This window comes from Macaca nemestrina, chromosome 1 (genome assembly GCF_043159975.1).
Source record: "Macaca nemestrina isolate mMacNem1 chromosome 1, mMacNem.hap1, whole genome shotgun sequence".
Taxonomy (NCBI): Eukaryota; Metazoa; Chordata; class Mammalia; order Primates; family Cercopithecidae; genus Macaca; species Macaca nemestrina.
In genome coordinates this window covers 217847412-217864646 of record NC_092125.1, presented here as the reverse complement: position 1 = coordinate 217864646, position 17235 = coordinate 217847412, and the positions used below count along the sequence as shown (strand labels likewise).

Sequence of the window (17235 nt, the reverse complement as noted above, 5' to 3'; positions counted from 1 at the left end):
CACAAATATTTATGAAACAGAGAGCAAGGATAATAATAAGTTATGGGTTGTGGTTGTTTCTCAGAGCCATGATTTCTCTTTTTGAAAGAAGTAATTGTTGAGGTGAAATTTGCATAACACAAAATTAACTAAAGGAGTGGGAACCACCCAACAGCATTCAGTCTACTCAAAATGATGCGCCATCACCACCCCACTTACCCTTAGTCAGAATCACCTCCTGACTGACTGTGGCTTCTCATCCTTTCGGTCAATCAGTGTTGCCTTCTGGAGCCTGTCATTCTTTCCTTCTTTCATCTTTTCGACTGGTCCCCTCTGCACTGGGCCTCATTTCTGTCCATGGCTTTGCATCTAGAGACTGCGAGATGCACTATGTGTATTTTCAGATGGAAATGTCCATGGCCAGAGTGAGGAACTGAAAGGATGAATGTCTTTTTGAAAGTGAATAAGGAAGGCACCTACTTTTGTTTACAGAAGGGAAAGATGAATGGAACATTGTCGAGGATCTTACAGGAGCCCTCTCTGATACAGACGAATCCTGTAAACCATTTTTTGTTCTTTCTCTTGGCCACAGACATTTGAAATATGTGCTGACCTTCTCCTTGGAGGTCTCCTTGAGAACATTGTCTCAGAAATCTCTGTCGCAATATTCGATCTGATCACTCACCCCTTTCCACTGTTCAATTTTCTCTACTATCTCACCTTAGGCAATATAAAGTCCTGGTTCAGTCTCAGGAACGAGAGCTGAGCCAGTTAAGGGAGAAGTTGTGGAAAGGGAGAGATGCCTCTCGCGCATTGAATCAGCATCTCCAGGCCCTCCTCACTCTGGACGAGCCGGCCAACTCCCAGGGGCGGGACCTCCGAGAACAGCTGGCTGAAGGCTGTAGGCTGGCACAGCACCTCGTCCGAAAGCTCACCCCAGGTAAGGTTTCCATAGGATCTGATGACCCAGAACCCCAGGCTTATGAGAGACTCCAGACCTTCGTACTTTCACAATGACAGTTGTATCGGTGGTGTTTTTTTCCACTAAACATATGTGGCCATGACATGACCAGGACTTCCTGGGTGAGATCAGAGATGGGAAACCCTGCAACCCATGGGGTTGGAGGTCACAGTATTGGGAATGTCCCTCCTTCCTTGATGGAAGATGGTCTTTGGAGCCAGAGGCAACATGTCTCTAGTTGTAAAGGAGAGGAAGGAGGCTGTGACAGGAGGGTGCTTGTTAGAGTGAAAAGAGCTCTGGACTAAGAATGAAGGTTCCCAGGCTGTCTCTTTGGCAATGTTCTTAGTAAGTGTCGGTGAGTGAGTGATTTTTCCCTCGTGAGATTCTCTCTCTCCATCTGCAAAGGCAGGCACATTGTCTCTTGCAAGGTTCTGAAGCATCCAAATGTGGGAACACTTATGACTGCTTTTGAAAATGAGATAAAGCCCTTCGCCGTGTGGTGTTGGGGAAGGCACTTGATGTGGGGGCATTTGGTGGTAGTAGGTGCTTCAGACTGGAGCACTCCCCATGGAGAGCATGTCCCTGAATAGCACAGCAGAAGCCACATGGAGGGCCTGTGAAGTCTCCTGATACATAGAGGACTGTGGAGCCAGTTTGTCCTCTCCTAAGAGAAAGAATTAGGTTCGAAATGCAAACTGTGACAGGACACCAAGCCTGTGCCTGGGAATCAGATTTGTGGTGGGATGATGGAGACAGCTGCCAAAGTTCTGAGAGAGACTGTGCAAGTCCCCAGTGATATAGGCAACAAAGGGTCTTTTCAATATTTGGCCACATCCTGATGGTGGCCCTCCAGAGCAGAAATGCATTGCCTGATGGAACAGGAAACCATGCCAGGGCATTTTGTTAAAGTAAAACATGAGGGCTTTCAGTTGAATGGTGACCCTTGCCTAGATGTTCATGTCTCTGTGCACATTGGGCTGACTGTGCTTCTAGAGTGTGAAGTGGGAAATATCTGAATGAACACTTCTGTATTTACAGAAAATGATGAAGATAACGATGAAGATGTTAAAGTTGAGGAGGCTGAGAAAGTACAGGAGTCGTGTGCCCTCAGGTAACCCTGAATAATCAGGAGCAAGTAATGGATTTTGACATATGAAAAAGGTCTAAGAGGCACACCCTCTCTGGCATCTATGATGGGCCAAAAGCCTGCATTCCCTTGGCCACAGTGTGTGAAATTCAACCCAACTTAGACACAGGGTGTGGCAGCTGTTGTGTTTCTCTGTGTGTGGCGAGTGTGATGTCTGTACTGTACAGGGATAGCTGAGTCCTCTTCTTTCTCAGCTCCTATCTGTCCAGTGCAATGAACACCAGTTGCCCTCTTCCTCTCTGTCTCCCATGGCTGCCATGCTGTATTGCAGAGAGAAGAGGATTGCCTGTTCCCTCTTAAAGGGAGCCTCTTGTTTGCTTTCTGTGACCACTCTCCTAATGCCTCCTGTCAAAACTGGCTAGGACTCCCTGGCGTCCAATCCCTCTGTGTTTAATCTTCTGGCATCTCTATCTCACCTCATCAGGGAGGTGCGGAAGGCAGAAGAAAAGGAAGTCCCTGAGGACTCAGTGGAGGAATGTGCCGTCACTTGTTCAAATATCTATGGCCCTTCTGAGTCCAACCAGCCTCACAAGAACTCCAAAATCACATTTGAGGAAGACCAACTAGACTCGACTCTGCTTATAGACCATGAATCATCTCCTGATGGAAGGCAGGATGCTCTAAACCTTGTCGCAGGTAGCCTCTATTTTCCTTGTGTCTCATACCTCTGTCTAGGCTACGGAAGATCCATTCTGAGTACAGGCTGTATAGGTACATATTGGTTTACTCAGAAACTAGGATGAAGCTAGCTGCGGTGACTGACATATATATTCGCAGCACTTTGGGAGGCCCAAGTGGGAGGATCATTTGAATTCAGGAGTTCAAGAGCAGGCTGGACAATATGGTGAAACCCATCTTTACAAAGAATACAAAACATTAGCCAGGCATGTTCCTTTGCCCCTATAGTCCCAACTGCTCAGGAGGCTTAGGTGCAAGGATTGGCTCAGATGATCCTCCCACTCATTCACTTTTCTCAGGCTAGACTCTCTCTCGTTTTCATTGGCTTGTCTTAGCTGTTAATAAGAAGTCTCTGGCCAGGGTCGCTGGGCTCACATCTGTAATCCCAGAAATTTGGGAGGGTGAGGTGGGCAGATCACCTGAGGTCAGGAGTTCGAAAGCAGCCTGGCCAACATAGCAAAATTGCATCTCTACTAAAAATACAAAAAATAGCTGGCATGGTGGTTTGTGCCTGTAATCCCAGCTACTTGGGAAGCTGAACCACGAAAATCACTTGAACACAGGAGGTAGAGGTTGCAGTGAGCTGAGATCATGCCACTGCACTCCAGCCTGGGCAACAGAGTGAAACTCCCTCTCAAACAAAACATAAAAAACCAAAACCAACCAACCAGTCAAACGAAAATTTAATGAAACAAAAAACAATCTCTTGAGCTACACAGAAACATTGGCCTCTCATGGGGTAAAAAGCTCAGAGCCCAGCCTTGCTTTATGGAAACTTCTAAGCAAGAAAAGGGTGGAAGTGTTTGTGTCCTGATTTCAAGGTGACTGCATAGGTCAGACACGTTGACTTAAAGGAGATCAAGAGTGGAGATGAGAAGAGTGAAACCAGGGAAACAGCATCTCCAAATCAGTGGACGAGGCTGTCAGTGACATCCCTCAGTCCTGATTCAACCTATTTGATTTCACCAGTTATTAACCCATCATGTGTTTGGATTTTTTCTCCCCAGTCCCTGGCTCCACCTCTTCTGCCGCAAACATCAGCTTGGTGGTATCTGCTGGTCCTTGGCCAAGTGAGAAGTCAGAGATGAACACTCCAGAAATCAACGAGAAACTGCGCCCGCAGTTGGGAGAAAAGAAAGAACAGTTTAGAAACACTAGAGAGAAATTTCTTGTAACTCAAGTGGCCTACTTCCTGGCCAACCAGCAGAACAGTTATAGTAAGTTCTATAGGCTCACCATCACAAAAGTGATGAATGATGTCCTGTCTTCTCTCTGAGAAACGGAATTCTCTCTCCATCAAAAATAATTTAATCCTTCCCTTACTTCTAGGAAAATAGAAATGGGTATTTTCACATTTTGTTAAAGTTGGAAGGCAGAAGTACCAAAGTATTTCATAACTTTCCATGTTTGCAGTCAGGTCGGGATGGGCCTAGAGGTAAAATCTCAGTGATGGTTTCAGACACAGGCACAGAATGACCTGTTTTCTCCAAGAGGCTAAATCATGTTTTCAAGAATCCTCTCTGTACCGTATAAGATCCGGCAGCCAAATAACATCTAGTCTGTTGTTCTAAATGTCTCGGGCTAGTGAATTTTATTCAGTTCAAGCTTCTGTTGAGGCCCAAGAGGCCAAGCTCTGTTCTAGGGACCCTGAGGGAAATTTGGTGATAGTACACAGTATCCGCTGTGAGGGGCGTCAAGAGGATTCTGCTCCTAATAGAACCTGTGGCATCTATAACCGACAGCATCAAGAACAGGGAGTAGGGGCCGTGCAAGGTGGCTCAGTCTTGTAATCCCAGCACTTTGGGAGGCTGAGGCAGCTGGATCACGAGGTCAGGAGTTTGATTCCACCCTGGGCAATGTGGAGAGACCCCATCTCTACTAAAATTAGAAAAATTAGCTGGGTGTGGTGGTGGGTGCCTGTAATCCCAGCTACTCGGGAGGCTGAGTCCAGAGAATCCTTTGAACCCAGGAGACAGAGGTTGCAGTGAGCCAAGATCATGCCATTGTACTTCAGCCTGGACGACAGGGCAAGACTCATCAAAAAAGAAACAAACAAAAAAGGCAGAGAGTAGCCTGGTGGGAGGGAAGTCCTGTTTCTTGGGGCACAGGCTTTTGTTCCTAAAGAGGAAGAAAGATGTACCCAAGAATGTGTGGAAGTAGCAGTGCAGTGTGCAGAGCAGGAACCCTGGGCCTGTCTCCTGGGCTCCATCCAAGTTGCTTGTCCTGTGTGTCCCTCAGTTTCCTCATCTATTCATAGGGTGCTACAGTAATACCTACCTCTGTAAATTGCTGCAGTGAGTTACATGAGCTATTTCTTATCAATCTCCTAAAACATTTATGGGCATAGAGTAAACACTATCTATTAGTTCCTCATTCTACTGTTTCCAAATTAACACAAACTTTGTTAGTATTTGGGTATGTTTCCTTCATAGTCTTGTGGTCTTATGTCTCATACTTTATGTTTCCGTTATGATTCTTAAAATCATATCTGCAGTTATGATTTAAAAATCAAAGATTTTTAAGATCTTTGACATAGTTGTCCTTGAAATTCCCATTAAAAGGGAAACCATCAGTCCCATAGTCCTAGGGGCCTTCCCAACTGTCCAAGAAATCTCTATTTCATGCCCCAGTGCAGTGTTTTGGAGGAGAGGCTGCAAGGCTTGGGAAAGTGGCCCCGCATTCAGAGTCAGACCTCAGGGGCTGTGAATTCTGACTCCACTTCATTGTGGTTGAATCATCTTGTCAACTTCCTTGATGTGCCCTTGAGTTTCGGTTTGTTTGTCTCTAAGTTTTGGAGGATGAGATGCCAGAAAGTCGGGAGACTGAAGAGTAAAGAGGTGAAGATCCCTGTCTGGAGCCTGTTATTGGGGACAGTTATGTCCTTGGGATGGACCTGGCTCCTGCCCTGTAGGCAGTGACCTCAGCAGCATGTGCAGTCTTTCACTGAGGCCAGTGTGTCTGTCTTTTCTCAGACTATGAAGAGTGCAAAGACCTCCTAAAATCTATGCTGCAGGATGAGCTTCAGTTGAAGGAGGAGAAGCTTGCAGAGCAGCTCGGGCAAGCTGAGGAGCTCAGGTGAGGGGACCCTATGCAGGCAGGTGGGCAGGTGTGTAAATCTCGGATGTATAGCAGCTCGGAGGGTAGAAGTAAGAGCCAAGCTGGGCCAGGGGAAGGGCAGGAATTGCTATGGCATGCTCACAATACACAGAGGTTTGTGAAACAGAGACCAAGGACAGTAATAAGTTATGGGTTGCAGTTGTTTCTCAGAGCCCCGTTTTCTCTTTTTGAAAGAAGTAATTGTTGAGGTGAAATTTGCATAACACATGATTAACCAAAGGAATGGGAACCCCCCAGCAGCATTCAGTGTACTCAAAATGGTGTGCCATCACCACCCCAGTTACCCATAGTCGGAATCACCTCCTGACTGACTGCGGCATCTCATCTTTGACCCAATCAATGTTGCCTTCTGGAGCCTGTCATTCTTTTCTCTTTCAATCTTTTCAATTGGCCCCGTCTGCACTTGGCCGCATTTCTGTATATGGTTTTGTATGTAGTCACTGCAAGATAGACTATGTGTATTTTCACATGGAAATGTCCATGGCCAGAGTGAGGAGCTGAAAGGATGTCTTTTTGAAACTGAATAAGGAAGACACCTAATTTTGTTTAGAGAAGGGAAAGATGAATGGAACGTCGTCGAGGATGTTACAGGAGCCCTCTCTGACATAAAGGAAGCCTGTAAACCATTTTTCCTTCTTTCTCTTGGCCACAGACATTTCTTTAAACGTGTGCTGACCTTCTCCTTGGAGGTCTCCTTGAGGAAATTGTCTTAGAAATCTCTGTTGCAATATTCGAACTGATCACTCACCCCTTTCCACTGTTCAATTTTCTCTACTATGTCACCTTAGGCAATATAAAGTCCTGGTTCAGTCTCAGGAACGAGAGCTGAGCCAGTTAAGGGAGAAGTTCCGGGAAGGGAGAAATGCCTCCCACGCATTGAATCAGCATCTCCAGACCCTCCTCACTCCGGATGAGCCGGCCAACTCCCAGGGGCGGGACCTCCGAGAACAGCTGGCCGAAGGCTGTAGGCTGGCACAGCACCTCGTCCGAAAGCTCACCACAGGTAAGGTTTCCATAGGACCTGGAGACCCAAAACGCCAGGCTTATGAGAGACTCCCGACCTCCATACTTTCACAATGACAGTTGTATCAGTGATGTTTTTTTCCACTAAACATATGTGGCCCTTCCAGGACTTCCTAGGTGAGATCAGAGATGGGAAACCCATGGGTTTGGAGGTCACAGTATTGCAGATGTCCCTCCTTCCTTGGTGGAGATGGTCTTTGGAGCAAGAGGCAGCATCTCTCTAGGTGTAAAGGAGAGGAAGGAGGCTGTGACAGTAGGGTTCTTATTAGAGTGAAAAGAGCTGTGGACTTAGAATGAAGGTTCCCAGGCTGTCTCCTTGGCAATGTTCTTAGTAACTGTCGGTGAGTGAGTAATTTATCCTTCTTGAGTTTCTCTGTGTCCATCGGAAAAGGCAGTAAAATTGTCTCTTGCAAGGGTCTGAAGCATCTAAATGTGGGAACACTTATGACTGCTTTTGAAAATGAGATAAAGCCCCTCGCCATGTGGTGTTGGAGAAGGCACTTGACGTGGGGGCATTTGGTTGTAGGAAGTGCTTCAGACTGGTGCACTCCCCATGGAGAGAATGTCCCTGAATAACACAGCAGAAGCCACATGGAGGGCCTGTGAAGCCTCCTGAGGCATAGAGGACTGTCGGGCAAGTTTGTCCGCTCCTAAGAGAAAGAATTAGGTTCCAAATGCGAACTGTGACTCAACACCAAGTCTGTGCCTGGGAATCAGATCTGTGGCGGGATGCGGGAGACAGCTGCCAAAGTCCAGAGAGAGGCTGCACAAGTCCCCAGTGATATGCGGAGCAAAGGGTCTTTTCAATATTTGGTGACATCTTGATGGTGGCCCTCCAGATCAGAAATGCATTGCCTGATGGATCAGGAAAGCATGCCAGGACATTTTGTTAAAGATAAAACATGAGAGCTTTCAATTGAACGGTGACCCATGCCTAGATGTCCATGTCTGTGTGCACATTGGACTGACTGTGCCTGCAGAGTGTGAAGTGGGAAATATCTGAACGAACACTTCTGTATTTACAGAAAATGATGAAGGTGAGGATGAAGATGTTAAAGTTGATGACACTGAGTAAGTACAGGAATCATGTGCCCCAGGTAACACTGAATAATCAGGTGCAAGTAATGGGTTTTAATATATGAAAAAGGTCTAGGAGGCACACCCTGTCTCTGGCATCTACAATGGGCCACAAGCCTGCATTCCTTTGGCCACAGTATGAGAAATTCAACCCAGCTTAGACACAGGGTGTGGCAGCTGTTGTGTTTCTCTGTGTGTGGTGAGTGTCATATCTGTACCGAACAGGGATAGCTGAGTCTTCATCGTTCTCAGCTCCTGTCTCTCCAGTGAAAACAACAGCGGTTGGTCTCTTCCTCTCTGTCTCCCATGGCCGCCATGCTCTGTTGCAGAGAGAAGAGGATTGCCTATTCCCTCCTAAAGGGAACCTCCTGTTTGCTTTCTGTGACCACAGTCTTAATGCCTCCCGTCAAAACCTGCTAGGTCTCCGTGGGGTCCAATCCCTCTGTATTTAATCTTCTGGCATCTCTATCTCACCTCATCAGGGAGGTGCGGAAGGCAGAAGAAAAGGAAGTCCCTGAGGACTCAGTGGAGGAATGTGCCATCACTTGTTCAAATAGCTGTGGCCCTTCTGAGTCCAATCAGCCTCACAAGAACTCCAAGGTCACATTTCAGGAAGACCAAATGGACTTGACTCTGCTTATAGACCGTGAATCGTCTCCTGATGTACGGCAGGATGCTCTAAACCTTGTCGCAGGTAGCCTCTATTTTCCTTGTGTCTCATACCTCTGTCTAGACTACGGAAGATCCATTGTGAGGACAGGCTATATACATACATATTGGTTTACTCAGCAACTAGGATGGAGCTAGGTGCGGTGACTCACACATATATTCCCAGCACTTTGGGAGGCCCAAGTGGGAGGATCATTTGAATTCAGGAGTTCAAGAGCAGGCTGGAGAATATGGTGAAACCCATCTTTACAATGAATACAAAACATTAGCCAGACATGTTCCTTTGCCCTTAGAGTCCTATCTTCTCAGGAGGCTTAGGTGCGAGGATTGGCTCAGATGATCCTCCCACCCTCATTCACTTTTCTCAGGCTAGACTCTCTCCTTTTCATTGGCTTGTCTTAGCTGTTAATAAGAAGTCTCTGGCCAGGGTCGCTGGGCTCCCATCTGTATTCCCAGCACTTTGGGAGGACAAGGTGGGCGGGTCACCTGAGGTCAGGAGTTCAAAAGCAGCCTGGCCAACATGGCGAAATTGCATCTCTACTAAAAATACAAAAAATAGCTGGCATGGTGGTTGGTGCCTGTAATCCCAGCTACTTGGGAGGCTGACGCACGAGAATCACTTGAACCCAGGAGGCAGAGGTTGCAGTGAGCTGAGATCGTGCCACCAGCCTGGGCGACACAGTGAGACTCCCTCTCAAACAAAACATAAAAAACCAAAACCAACCAACCAATCAAACAAAAAATTAACAAAACAAAAAACAATCTCTTGAGCTACTCAGAAACATTGGCCACTCATGGGGTAAAAAGCTCAGAGTCCAGCCTTGCTTTATAGAAACTTCTAAGCAAGAAAAAAGTGGAAGTGTTTGTGTCCTGGTTTCAAGGTGACTGCGTAGCTCAGACACGTTGACTTAAAGGAGATCAAGAGTGGAGGTGAGAAGAGTGAAACCAGGGAAACAGCATCTTCAAATCAGTGGACAAGGCTGTCAGTGACATCCCTCAGTCCTAATTCAACCTATTTGATTTCACCAGTTATTAACCCATCATGTGTTTGGATTTTTTCTCCCCAGGCCCTGGCTCCACCTCTTCTACCACAAACATCAGCATGGTGGTATCTGCGGGCCCTTGGTCCAGTGAGAAGTCAGAGATGAATACTCTAGAAATCAACGAGAAACTGCACCCCCAGCAGGCAGAGAACAAACGTCAGTTCATAAACACCAAGGAGAAATATCTTGTAACTCAAGTGGCCTACTTTCTGGCCAAGGGGCAGAACACTTACAGTAAGTTCCCTAAGCTCACCATCACAAAAGTGATGAATGATGTCCTGTCTTCTCTCTGAGAAACGCAATTCTCTCTCCATCAGAAGTAATGTAATACTTCCCATACTTGTAGGAAAATAGAAATGGGTATTTTCACCTTTTGTTAAAGCTGGAAGAGAGAGGTACCAAAGTATTTCAAAACTTTCCATGTTTGCAGTCAGGTGGGGATGGGCCTAGAGTTAAAATCTCAGTTATGGTTTCAGACAGAGGCACAGAATGACCTGTTTTCTCCAAGATGCTAAATCATGTTTTCAAGAATCCTCTCTGTACCATATAAGGTCCGGCAGACAAATGACATCTAGTCTGTTGTTCTAAATGTCTGGGACTAGTGAACTTTTATTCAGTTGAAGCTTCTGTTGAGGCCCAATAGGCCAAGCTCTGTTCTAGGGACCCTGAGGGAAATTTGGTGATAGTACACAGTACCCGCTGTGAGGGGTGTCAAGAGGAGTCTGCTCCTAATAGAACCTGTGGTATCTATAACCGACAGCATCAAGAGCAGGGTGTAGGAGCCGTGCAAGGTGGCTCAGTCCTGTAATCCCAGAACTTTGGGAGGCTGAGGCAGCTGGATCACGAGGTCAGGAGTTTGAGACCATCCTGGGCAACATGGAGAAACCCCATCGCTACTAAAATTACAAATATTAGCTGGGCGTGGTGGTGGGCACCTGTAATCCCAGCTACTCAGGAGGCTGAGGCAGGAGAATCCTTTGAACCCAGGAGGCAGAGGTTGCAGTGAGCCAAGATCACGCCATTGCACTCTAGCCTGGGCGACAGAAGAAGACTCCTCAAAGAATAAACAAAAAGGCAGAGAGTACCCTGGTGTGAGGGAAGTGCTACTTCCTGGGGGAAGAGGCTTTTGTTCCTATAGAGGAAGAAAGATCGCACCCAAGAATGTGTGGAAGTAGCAGTGCAGTGTGCAGAGCAGGAACCCTGGGCCCGTCACCTGGGCTCCATCCAAGTAGCTTGTCCTATCTGTCCCTCAGTTTCTCTTTCTTCGTCTCTAAAGTTTGGAGGTTGAGATGCCATAAAGTCGGGAGACTGAAGAGTAAAGTGGTGGAAATCCCTGCCTAGAGCCTGGTACTGGGGACAGTTATATCCTTCAGATGGACCTGGCTCCTGCCCTGTAGGCAGTGACCACCGCTGTGTGTCCAGCTTTTCACTGAGGCCGGTGTGTCTGTCTTTTCTCAGACTATGAAGAGTGCAAAGACCTCCTAAAATCTATGCTGCGGGATGAGCTTCAGTTGAAGGAGGAGAAGCTTGCAGAGCAGCTCGGGCAAGCTGAGGAGCTCAGGTGAGGGGACCCTATGCAGGCAGGTGGGCAGGTGTGTAAATCTCTGATGTACAGCCACTCGTCTGGGTGAAGTAAGAGCTAAGCTGGGTCTGGGGAAGGGCAGGAATTGCCATGGCAGGCTCACAACACACAAAGATTTATGAAACAGAGAACAAGGATAATAATAAGTTATGGGTTGCAGTTGTTTCTCAGAGCCTTGATTTCTCTTTTTGAAAGAAGTAATTGTTGAGGTGAGATTTGCATAACACAAAATTAACTGAAGGAGTGGGAACCACCCAGCAGCATTGAGTGTACTGAAAATGGTGCGCCATCACCACCCCACTTACCCTTAGTCAGAATCACCTCCTGACTGACTGCGGCTTCTCATCCTTTCGGTCAATCAGTGTTGCCTTCTGGAGCCTGTCATTCTTTCCTTCTTTCATCTTTTCAACTGGCCCCATCTGCACGTGGCCTCATTTCTGTCCATGGCTTTGCATCTAGTGACTGCAAGATGCGCTACGTGTATTTTCACATGGAAATGTCCATGGCCAGAGTGAGGAACTGAAAGAATGAATGTCTTTTTGAAAGTGAATAAGGAAGACACCTACTTTTGTTTACAGAAGGGAAAGATGAATGGAACATCGTCGAGGATCTTACAGGAGCCCTCTCTGGTATAGAGGAAGCCTGTAAACCATTTTTCATTCTTACTCTTGGCCACAGACATTTCTTTAAACATGTGCTGACCTTCTCCTTGGAGGTCTCCTTGAGAACATTGTCTCAGAAATCTCTGTCGCAATATTCGATCTGATCACTCACCCCTTTCCACTGTTCAATTTTCTCTACTATGTCACCTTAGGCAATATAAAGTCCTGGTTCAGTCTCAGGAACGAGAGCTGAGCCAGTTAAGGAAGAAGTTGCGGGAAGGGAGAGATGCCTCCCGCGCATTGAATCAGCATCTCCAGGCCCTCCTCACTCCGGATGAGCCGGCCAACTCCCAGGGGCGGGACCTCCAAGAACAGCTGGCCGAGGGCTGTAGGCTGGCACAGCACCTCGTCCAAAAGCTCACCCCAGGTAAGGTTTTTATAGGATCTGATGACTGAAAACCCCAGACTTAGGAGAGACCCCTGACCTCCATACTTTCACAATGACAGTTGTATCGGTGGTGTTTTTTTCCACTAAACATATGTGGCCCTTCCAGGACTTCCTGGGTGAGATCAGAGATGGGAAACCCATGGAGTTGGAGGTCACAGTATTGCAAATGTCCCTCCTTCCTTGGTGGAGATGGTCTTTGGAGCCAGAGGCGACATTTTTCTAGTTGTAGAGGAGAGGAAGGAGGCTGTGACAGGAGGGTTTTTGTTAAGAGTGAAAAGAGCTGTGGACTTAGAATGAAGGTTCCCAGGCTGTCTCTTTGGCAATGTTCTTAGTAACTGTCGGTGAGTGAGTGATTTATCTTTCTTGAGTTTCTCTCTCTCCATCAGAAAAGGCAGGCATATTGTCTCTTGCAAGGCTGTGAAGTATCTAAATGTGGGAACAGTTAGGACTGCTTTTGAAAATGAGATAAAGCCCCTCGGCATGTGGTGTTGGAGAAGGCACTTGATATGGGGGCATTTGGTGGTAGTAGGTGCTTCAGACTGGAGCACTCCCCCATGGAGAGCATGTCCCTGAATAACACAGCAGAAGCCACATGGAAGGCCTGTGAAGTCTCCTGATGCATAGACGACTGTGGGGCCAGTTTGTCCTCTCCTAAGAGAAAGAATTAGGTTTGAAATGTGAAGTGTGACAGGGCGCCAAGCCTGTGCCTGGGAATCAGATTTGTGGTGGGATGATGGAGACAGCTGCCAAAGTCCCGAGGGAGACTGCACACGTCCCCAGTGATATGGGGAGCAAAGGGTCTTTTCAATATTTGGCCACATCTTGATGGTGGCCCTCCAGATCAGAAATGCATTGCCTGATGGATCAGGAAAGCATGCCAGGGCATTTTGTTAAAGATAAAACATGAGAGCTTTCAATTGAACGGTGACCCATGCCTAGATGTCCATGTCTGTGTGCACATTGGACTGACTGTGCCTGCAGAATGTGAAGTGGGAAATATCTGAATGGACACTTCTGTATTTACAGAAAACGGTGAAGATGAGGATGAAGATGTGAACGTTGAGGAAACAGAGAAAGTACAGGAATCACGTGCCCCCAGGTAACACTAAAAAATCAGGAGCAAGTAATGGGTTTTAACATAGGAAAAAGATCTATGAGGCACACCCTGTCTGGCATCTACAATGGGCCACAAGCCTGCATTCCTTTGGCCACAGTATGAGAAATTCAACCCAGCTTAGACACAGGGTGTGGCAGCTGTTGTGTTTCTCTGTGTGTGGTGAGTGTCATATCTGTACCGAACAGGGATAGCTGAGTCTTCATCTTTCTCAGCTCCTGTCTCTCCAGTGAAATGAACACCGGTTGGTCTCTTCCTCTCTGTCTCCCATGGCCGCCATGCTCTGTTGCAGAGAGAAGAGGATTGCCTGTTCCCTCCTAAAGGGAACCTCCTGTTTGCTTTCTGTGACCACTGTCTTAATGCCTTCTGTGAAAACCAGCTAGGGCTCCCTGGGGCCCGATCCCTCTGTGTTTAATCTTCTGACATATCTCTCCCACCTGGCTCATCAGGGAGGTGCAGAAGGCTGAAGAGAAGGAAGAACCTGAGGACTCACTGGAGGAATATTCCATCGCTTGTTCAAATAGCCACGGTCCTTGTGAGTCCAACCAGCCTCACAGCAACACCAAAATCACATTTGAGGAAGACCAAGTCAACTCATGTCTCATTGACTCATCCTCTCATGATGAATGGGAGGATGCTGTATCCATTATCCCAGGTAGCCTCTATTTTCCTTGTGTCTCATTCCTCTTTCTGTGCTGAGGAAGTATAACCCCGAAGACAGACTCTATACACACAAATTGGTTTACATAAAAATCTGCGATGGGATTCTAAACCCAGATATCAGGGAGGTTTTCTGTCCTTCTCAGCTCATGTCATGCCTTTGTCTCCCGGTCCCCAGTGTGAAGTTACTGGACCCCAGGCAAGTGTGACAACCTCATAGTCACCTGAGTGCAGGAGGTGCATGGGAAGTAACTGTGAGGCTTCCTAGCTTCGATTCAGTATCTCTTGTCACCTGTGATTAAGTCATGTGTCCCTGAACAATGTCCATGGAGTTTCTATGCCTTTTGAAGGAGACTAGCAGCCTTGCCTTTGTATTTGGATATATTGCTCCCCAGGCTTCACTACTCTCAGCTTTAATCTTGATCTCTTTTAAGTCAGCTTGGTTAGCTGCACAGTCCCATTGAAATGTGGACGGAAACTTTTCTTGTTTAGTTTGCTGATACAGTTCCATAAAGCAAGGCTGGACCCTGGTTCTCCACCCCATCAATGCAATAGCTGATCCGATGTTTCTTTGTCGCATCATAGATTGTTGTTGTTGGTGGCGGTGGTGGGATTTTTTTGGCGATGGAGTCTTGCTCAACCACGGTGGAGTGCAGTGGCACCATCTTGGCTTGATGCAACCTCCGCCTCCCAGATTGAAGTGATTCTCCTGCCTCAGCATCTTGAGTAGCTGGTACCACAGGTACACACAACCACATATGGCTAATTTTTGTATTTTTCGTAGAGATGGGGTTTCCCCATATTGGCCAGGTTCATCTTGAACTCATGACCTCAAATGATTCACCTGCCTTGGCCTCCCGAATCCCAGATTCTTTTTAAAGCAAGAGTTGTTAGAATGCGTCTATCAGTTGAGTTTCATGTACAGATGCCCCTGAACATTTAATGTCCATGGTACCTGATGATATAAGTCAGTATTGCAGCAACACTCCTAGAAAATTGTTTGACTAATTTTTGGAGATTTGGGGGGGAAAATTTTATTTTCTTTGCATAGACGCAGGCAGGGAATATGGCATTATAGTCTACCCACAGAGGGAAATTTTGGCCTGTGGGACTGGAAAGCAGGGTCATCTACTTCTCACCAGACTTAATCTAGACCACCCTAGAATATTCATGTCAGAATCCATGTTCTTGCCCTGAGAATAGTTGGGTCCTTGTGCTATGACTGGACAGTGATTTGGTCATATGTGAAGTGTGAATTGCTTAATGTGACCTGCTTCTCTGAATGTATTTACAGAAAATGAAAGTGATCATGAAGAAGAGGAAGAAAAAGGGCCAGTGTCTCCCAGGTAATGCTGTGGAATTGTGAGCTGTGAATTCAGTAGTGACACCTGGAGATTGTAGATTTCGGGAAAATGAGGAAGCGATGAATAGAACGATTTCTTTCATTCACTCAGCTACAAATTGTCATTATTAACAATGTTGTGCATTATTTGTGGCACTTGTATTGGTTTTAATTTCATAGTCCTCTGAAGATAAGTACTTGCAATCAGTTGAGCCAGGTGAACTAGCCAAAGAGGGATATCTTGTTCATCTTTTCAAAAAACCAGCTCCTGGATTCACTGAGTTTTTGTTTTGTTTTGTTTTGTTTTTTTGAGACGGAGTCTCGCTCTGTCACCCAGGCTGGAGTGCAGTGGCTGGATCTCAGCTCACTGCAAGCTCTGCCTCCTGGGTTTACACCATTCTCCTGCCTCAGCTTCCTGAGTAGCTGGAACTACAGGCACCCGCCACCTCTCCCAGCTAGTTCTTTATATTTTTTAGTAGAGACCGAGTTTCACCGTGTTAGCCAGGATGGTCTCGATCTCCTGACCTCATGATCTGCCCGTCTCGGCCTCCCAAAGTGCTGGGATTACAGGCTTGAGCCACCATGCCTGGCCCATTGATTTTTTTGAAGGATTTGTTGTGTCTCTGTCTCTTTCAGTTCTGCTCTGATCTTAGTTATTTCTTGCCTTGTGCTAGCTTTTGAATTTGTTTGCTCTTGCTTCTCTAGTTGTTTTAATTGTGATTTTAAGGTGTTGATTTTAGATCTTTCCTTTCTCTTGTGGGCATTTAGTGCTAGAAATTTCCCTCTCCATACTGCTTTAAATGTGTGCCAGAGATTCTGGTATGTTGTGTCGTTGTTCTCAATGGTTTCAAAGAACATCTTTATTTCTGCCTTCCTTTCATTATTTACCCAGTAGTCATTCAGGAGCAGGTTGTTCAGTTTCCATGCAGTTGTTCAGTTTTGAGTGGGTTTCTTAATCCTGAGCTCTAATTTGATTGCACTGTGTTCTGAGAGACAGTTTGTTGTGATTTCTGTTGTTTTACATTTGCTGAGGAGTGCTTGACTTCCAACTATGTGGTCAATTTTGGAAAAAGTGTGATGCGATGCTGAGAAGAATGTATATTCCGTTGATTTTGGGTGGAGAGTTCTGTAGATGTCTGTTAGGTCTGCTTGGTGCAGAGCTGAGTTTGCGTTCTGGATATCCTTGTTAGCATTCTGTCTCATTGATGTGTGTAGTATTGACAGTGGGGTGTTAAAGTGTCCCATTATTGTTGTCTGGGAGTCTAAGTGTCTTTTTAGGTCTCTCAGGAGTTGCTTTATGAATCTAGGTGCTCCTGTATTGGGTGCATATATCTTTAGGATAGTTAGCTCTTCTTGTCGAATCGATCCCTTTACCATTATATAATGGTCTTCTTTGTCTCTTTGGATCTTTGATGGTTTAAAGTCTGTTTTGTCAGAGACTAGGATTGCAACCCCTGCTTTTTTTGCTTTCCATTTGCTTGGTAGGTGTTCCTCCATCCCTTCATTTTGAGCCTATGTGTGTCTCTGCACGTGAGATGCATCTCCTGAACACAGCACACTGATGGGTCTTGACTGTTTATCCAATTTTCCAGTCTGTGTCTTTTAATTGGGGCATTTAGCCCATTGACATTGAAGGTGAATATTGTCATGTGTGAATTTGATCCTGTCATTAAGATGTTAGCTGGTTATTTTGCCTGTTAGTTGATGCAGTTTCTTCCTAGCATCGATGGTCTTTACAATTTGACATGTTTTTGCAGTGGCTGGTACTGGTTATTCCTTTCCGTGTTTAGTGC

At 46.3% G+C, this 17235-nt stretch overlaps 1 protein-coding gene across 8 annotated transcripts in view; it reads left to right on the top strand.

Annotated features, from left to right (window-relative positions):
- Positions 1-17235, top strand: part of LOC139364200 (NBPF family member NBPF3-like) — a 217626-nt gene that overhangs the window by 3743 nt on the left and 196648 nt on the right. For 7 of the 8 annotated variants that reach the window (XM_071099682.1, XM_071099666.1, XM_071099668.1 and 4 more), the window contains exons 4-9: positions 705-919; positions 1979-2051; positions 2512-2723; positions 3773-3982; positions 5738-5840; positions 6671-6885. In XM_071099682.1, the coding sequence (XP_070955783.1) occupies positions 705-919; positions 1979-2051; positions 2512-2723; positions 3773-3982; positions 5738-5840; positions 6671-6885 (1028 nt within the window). Of the gene's footprint in view, positions 1-704; positions 920-1978; positions 2052-2511; positions 2724-3772; positions 3983-5737; positions 5841-6670; positions 6886-7930; positions 7977-8464; positions 8677-9718; positions 9929-11152; positions 11256-12090; positions 12306-13352; positions 13426-13889; positions 14096-15394; positions 15447-17235 lie in introns of all 8 variants that reach the window. The other variant, XM_071099709.1, reaches the window with a different exon arrangement.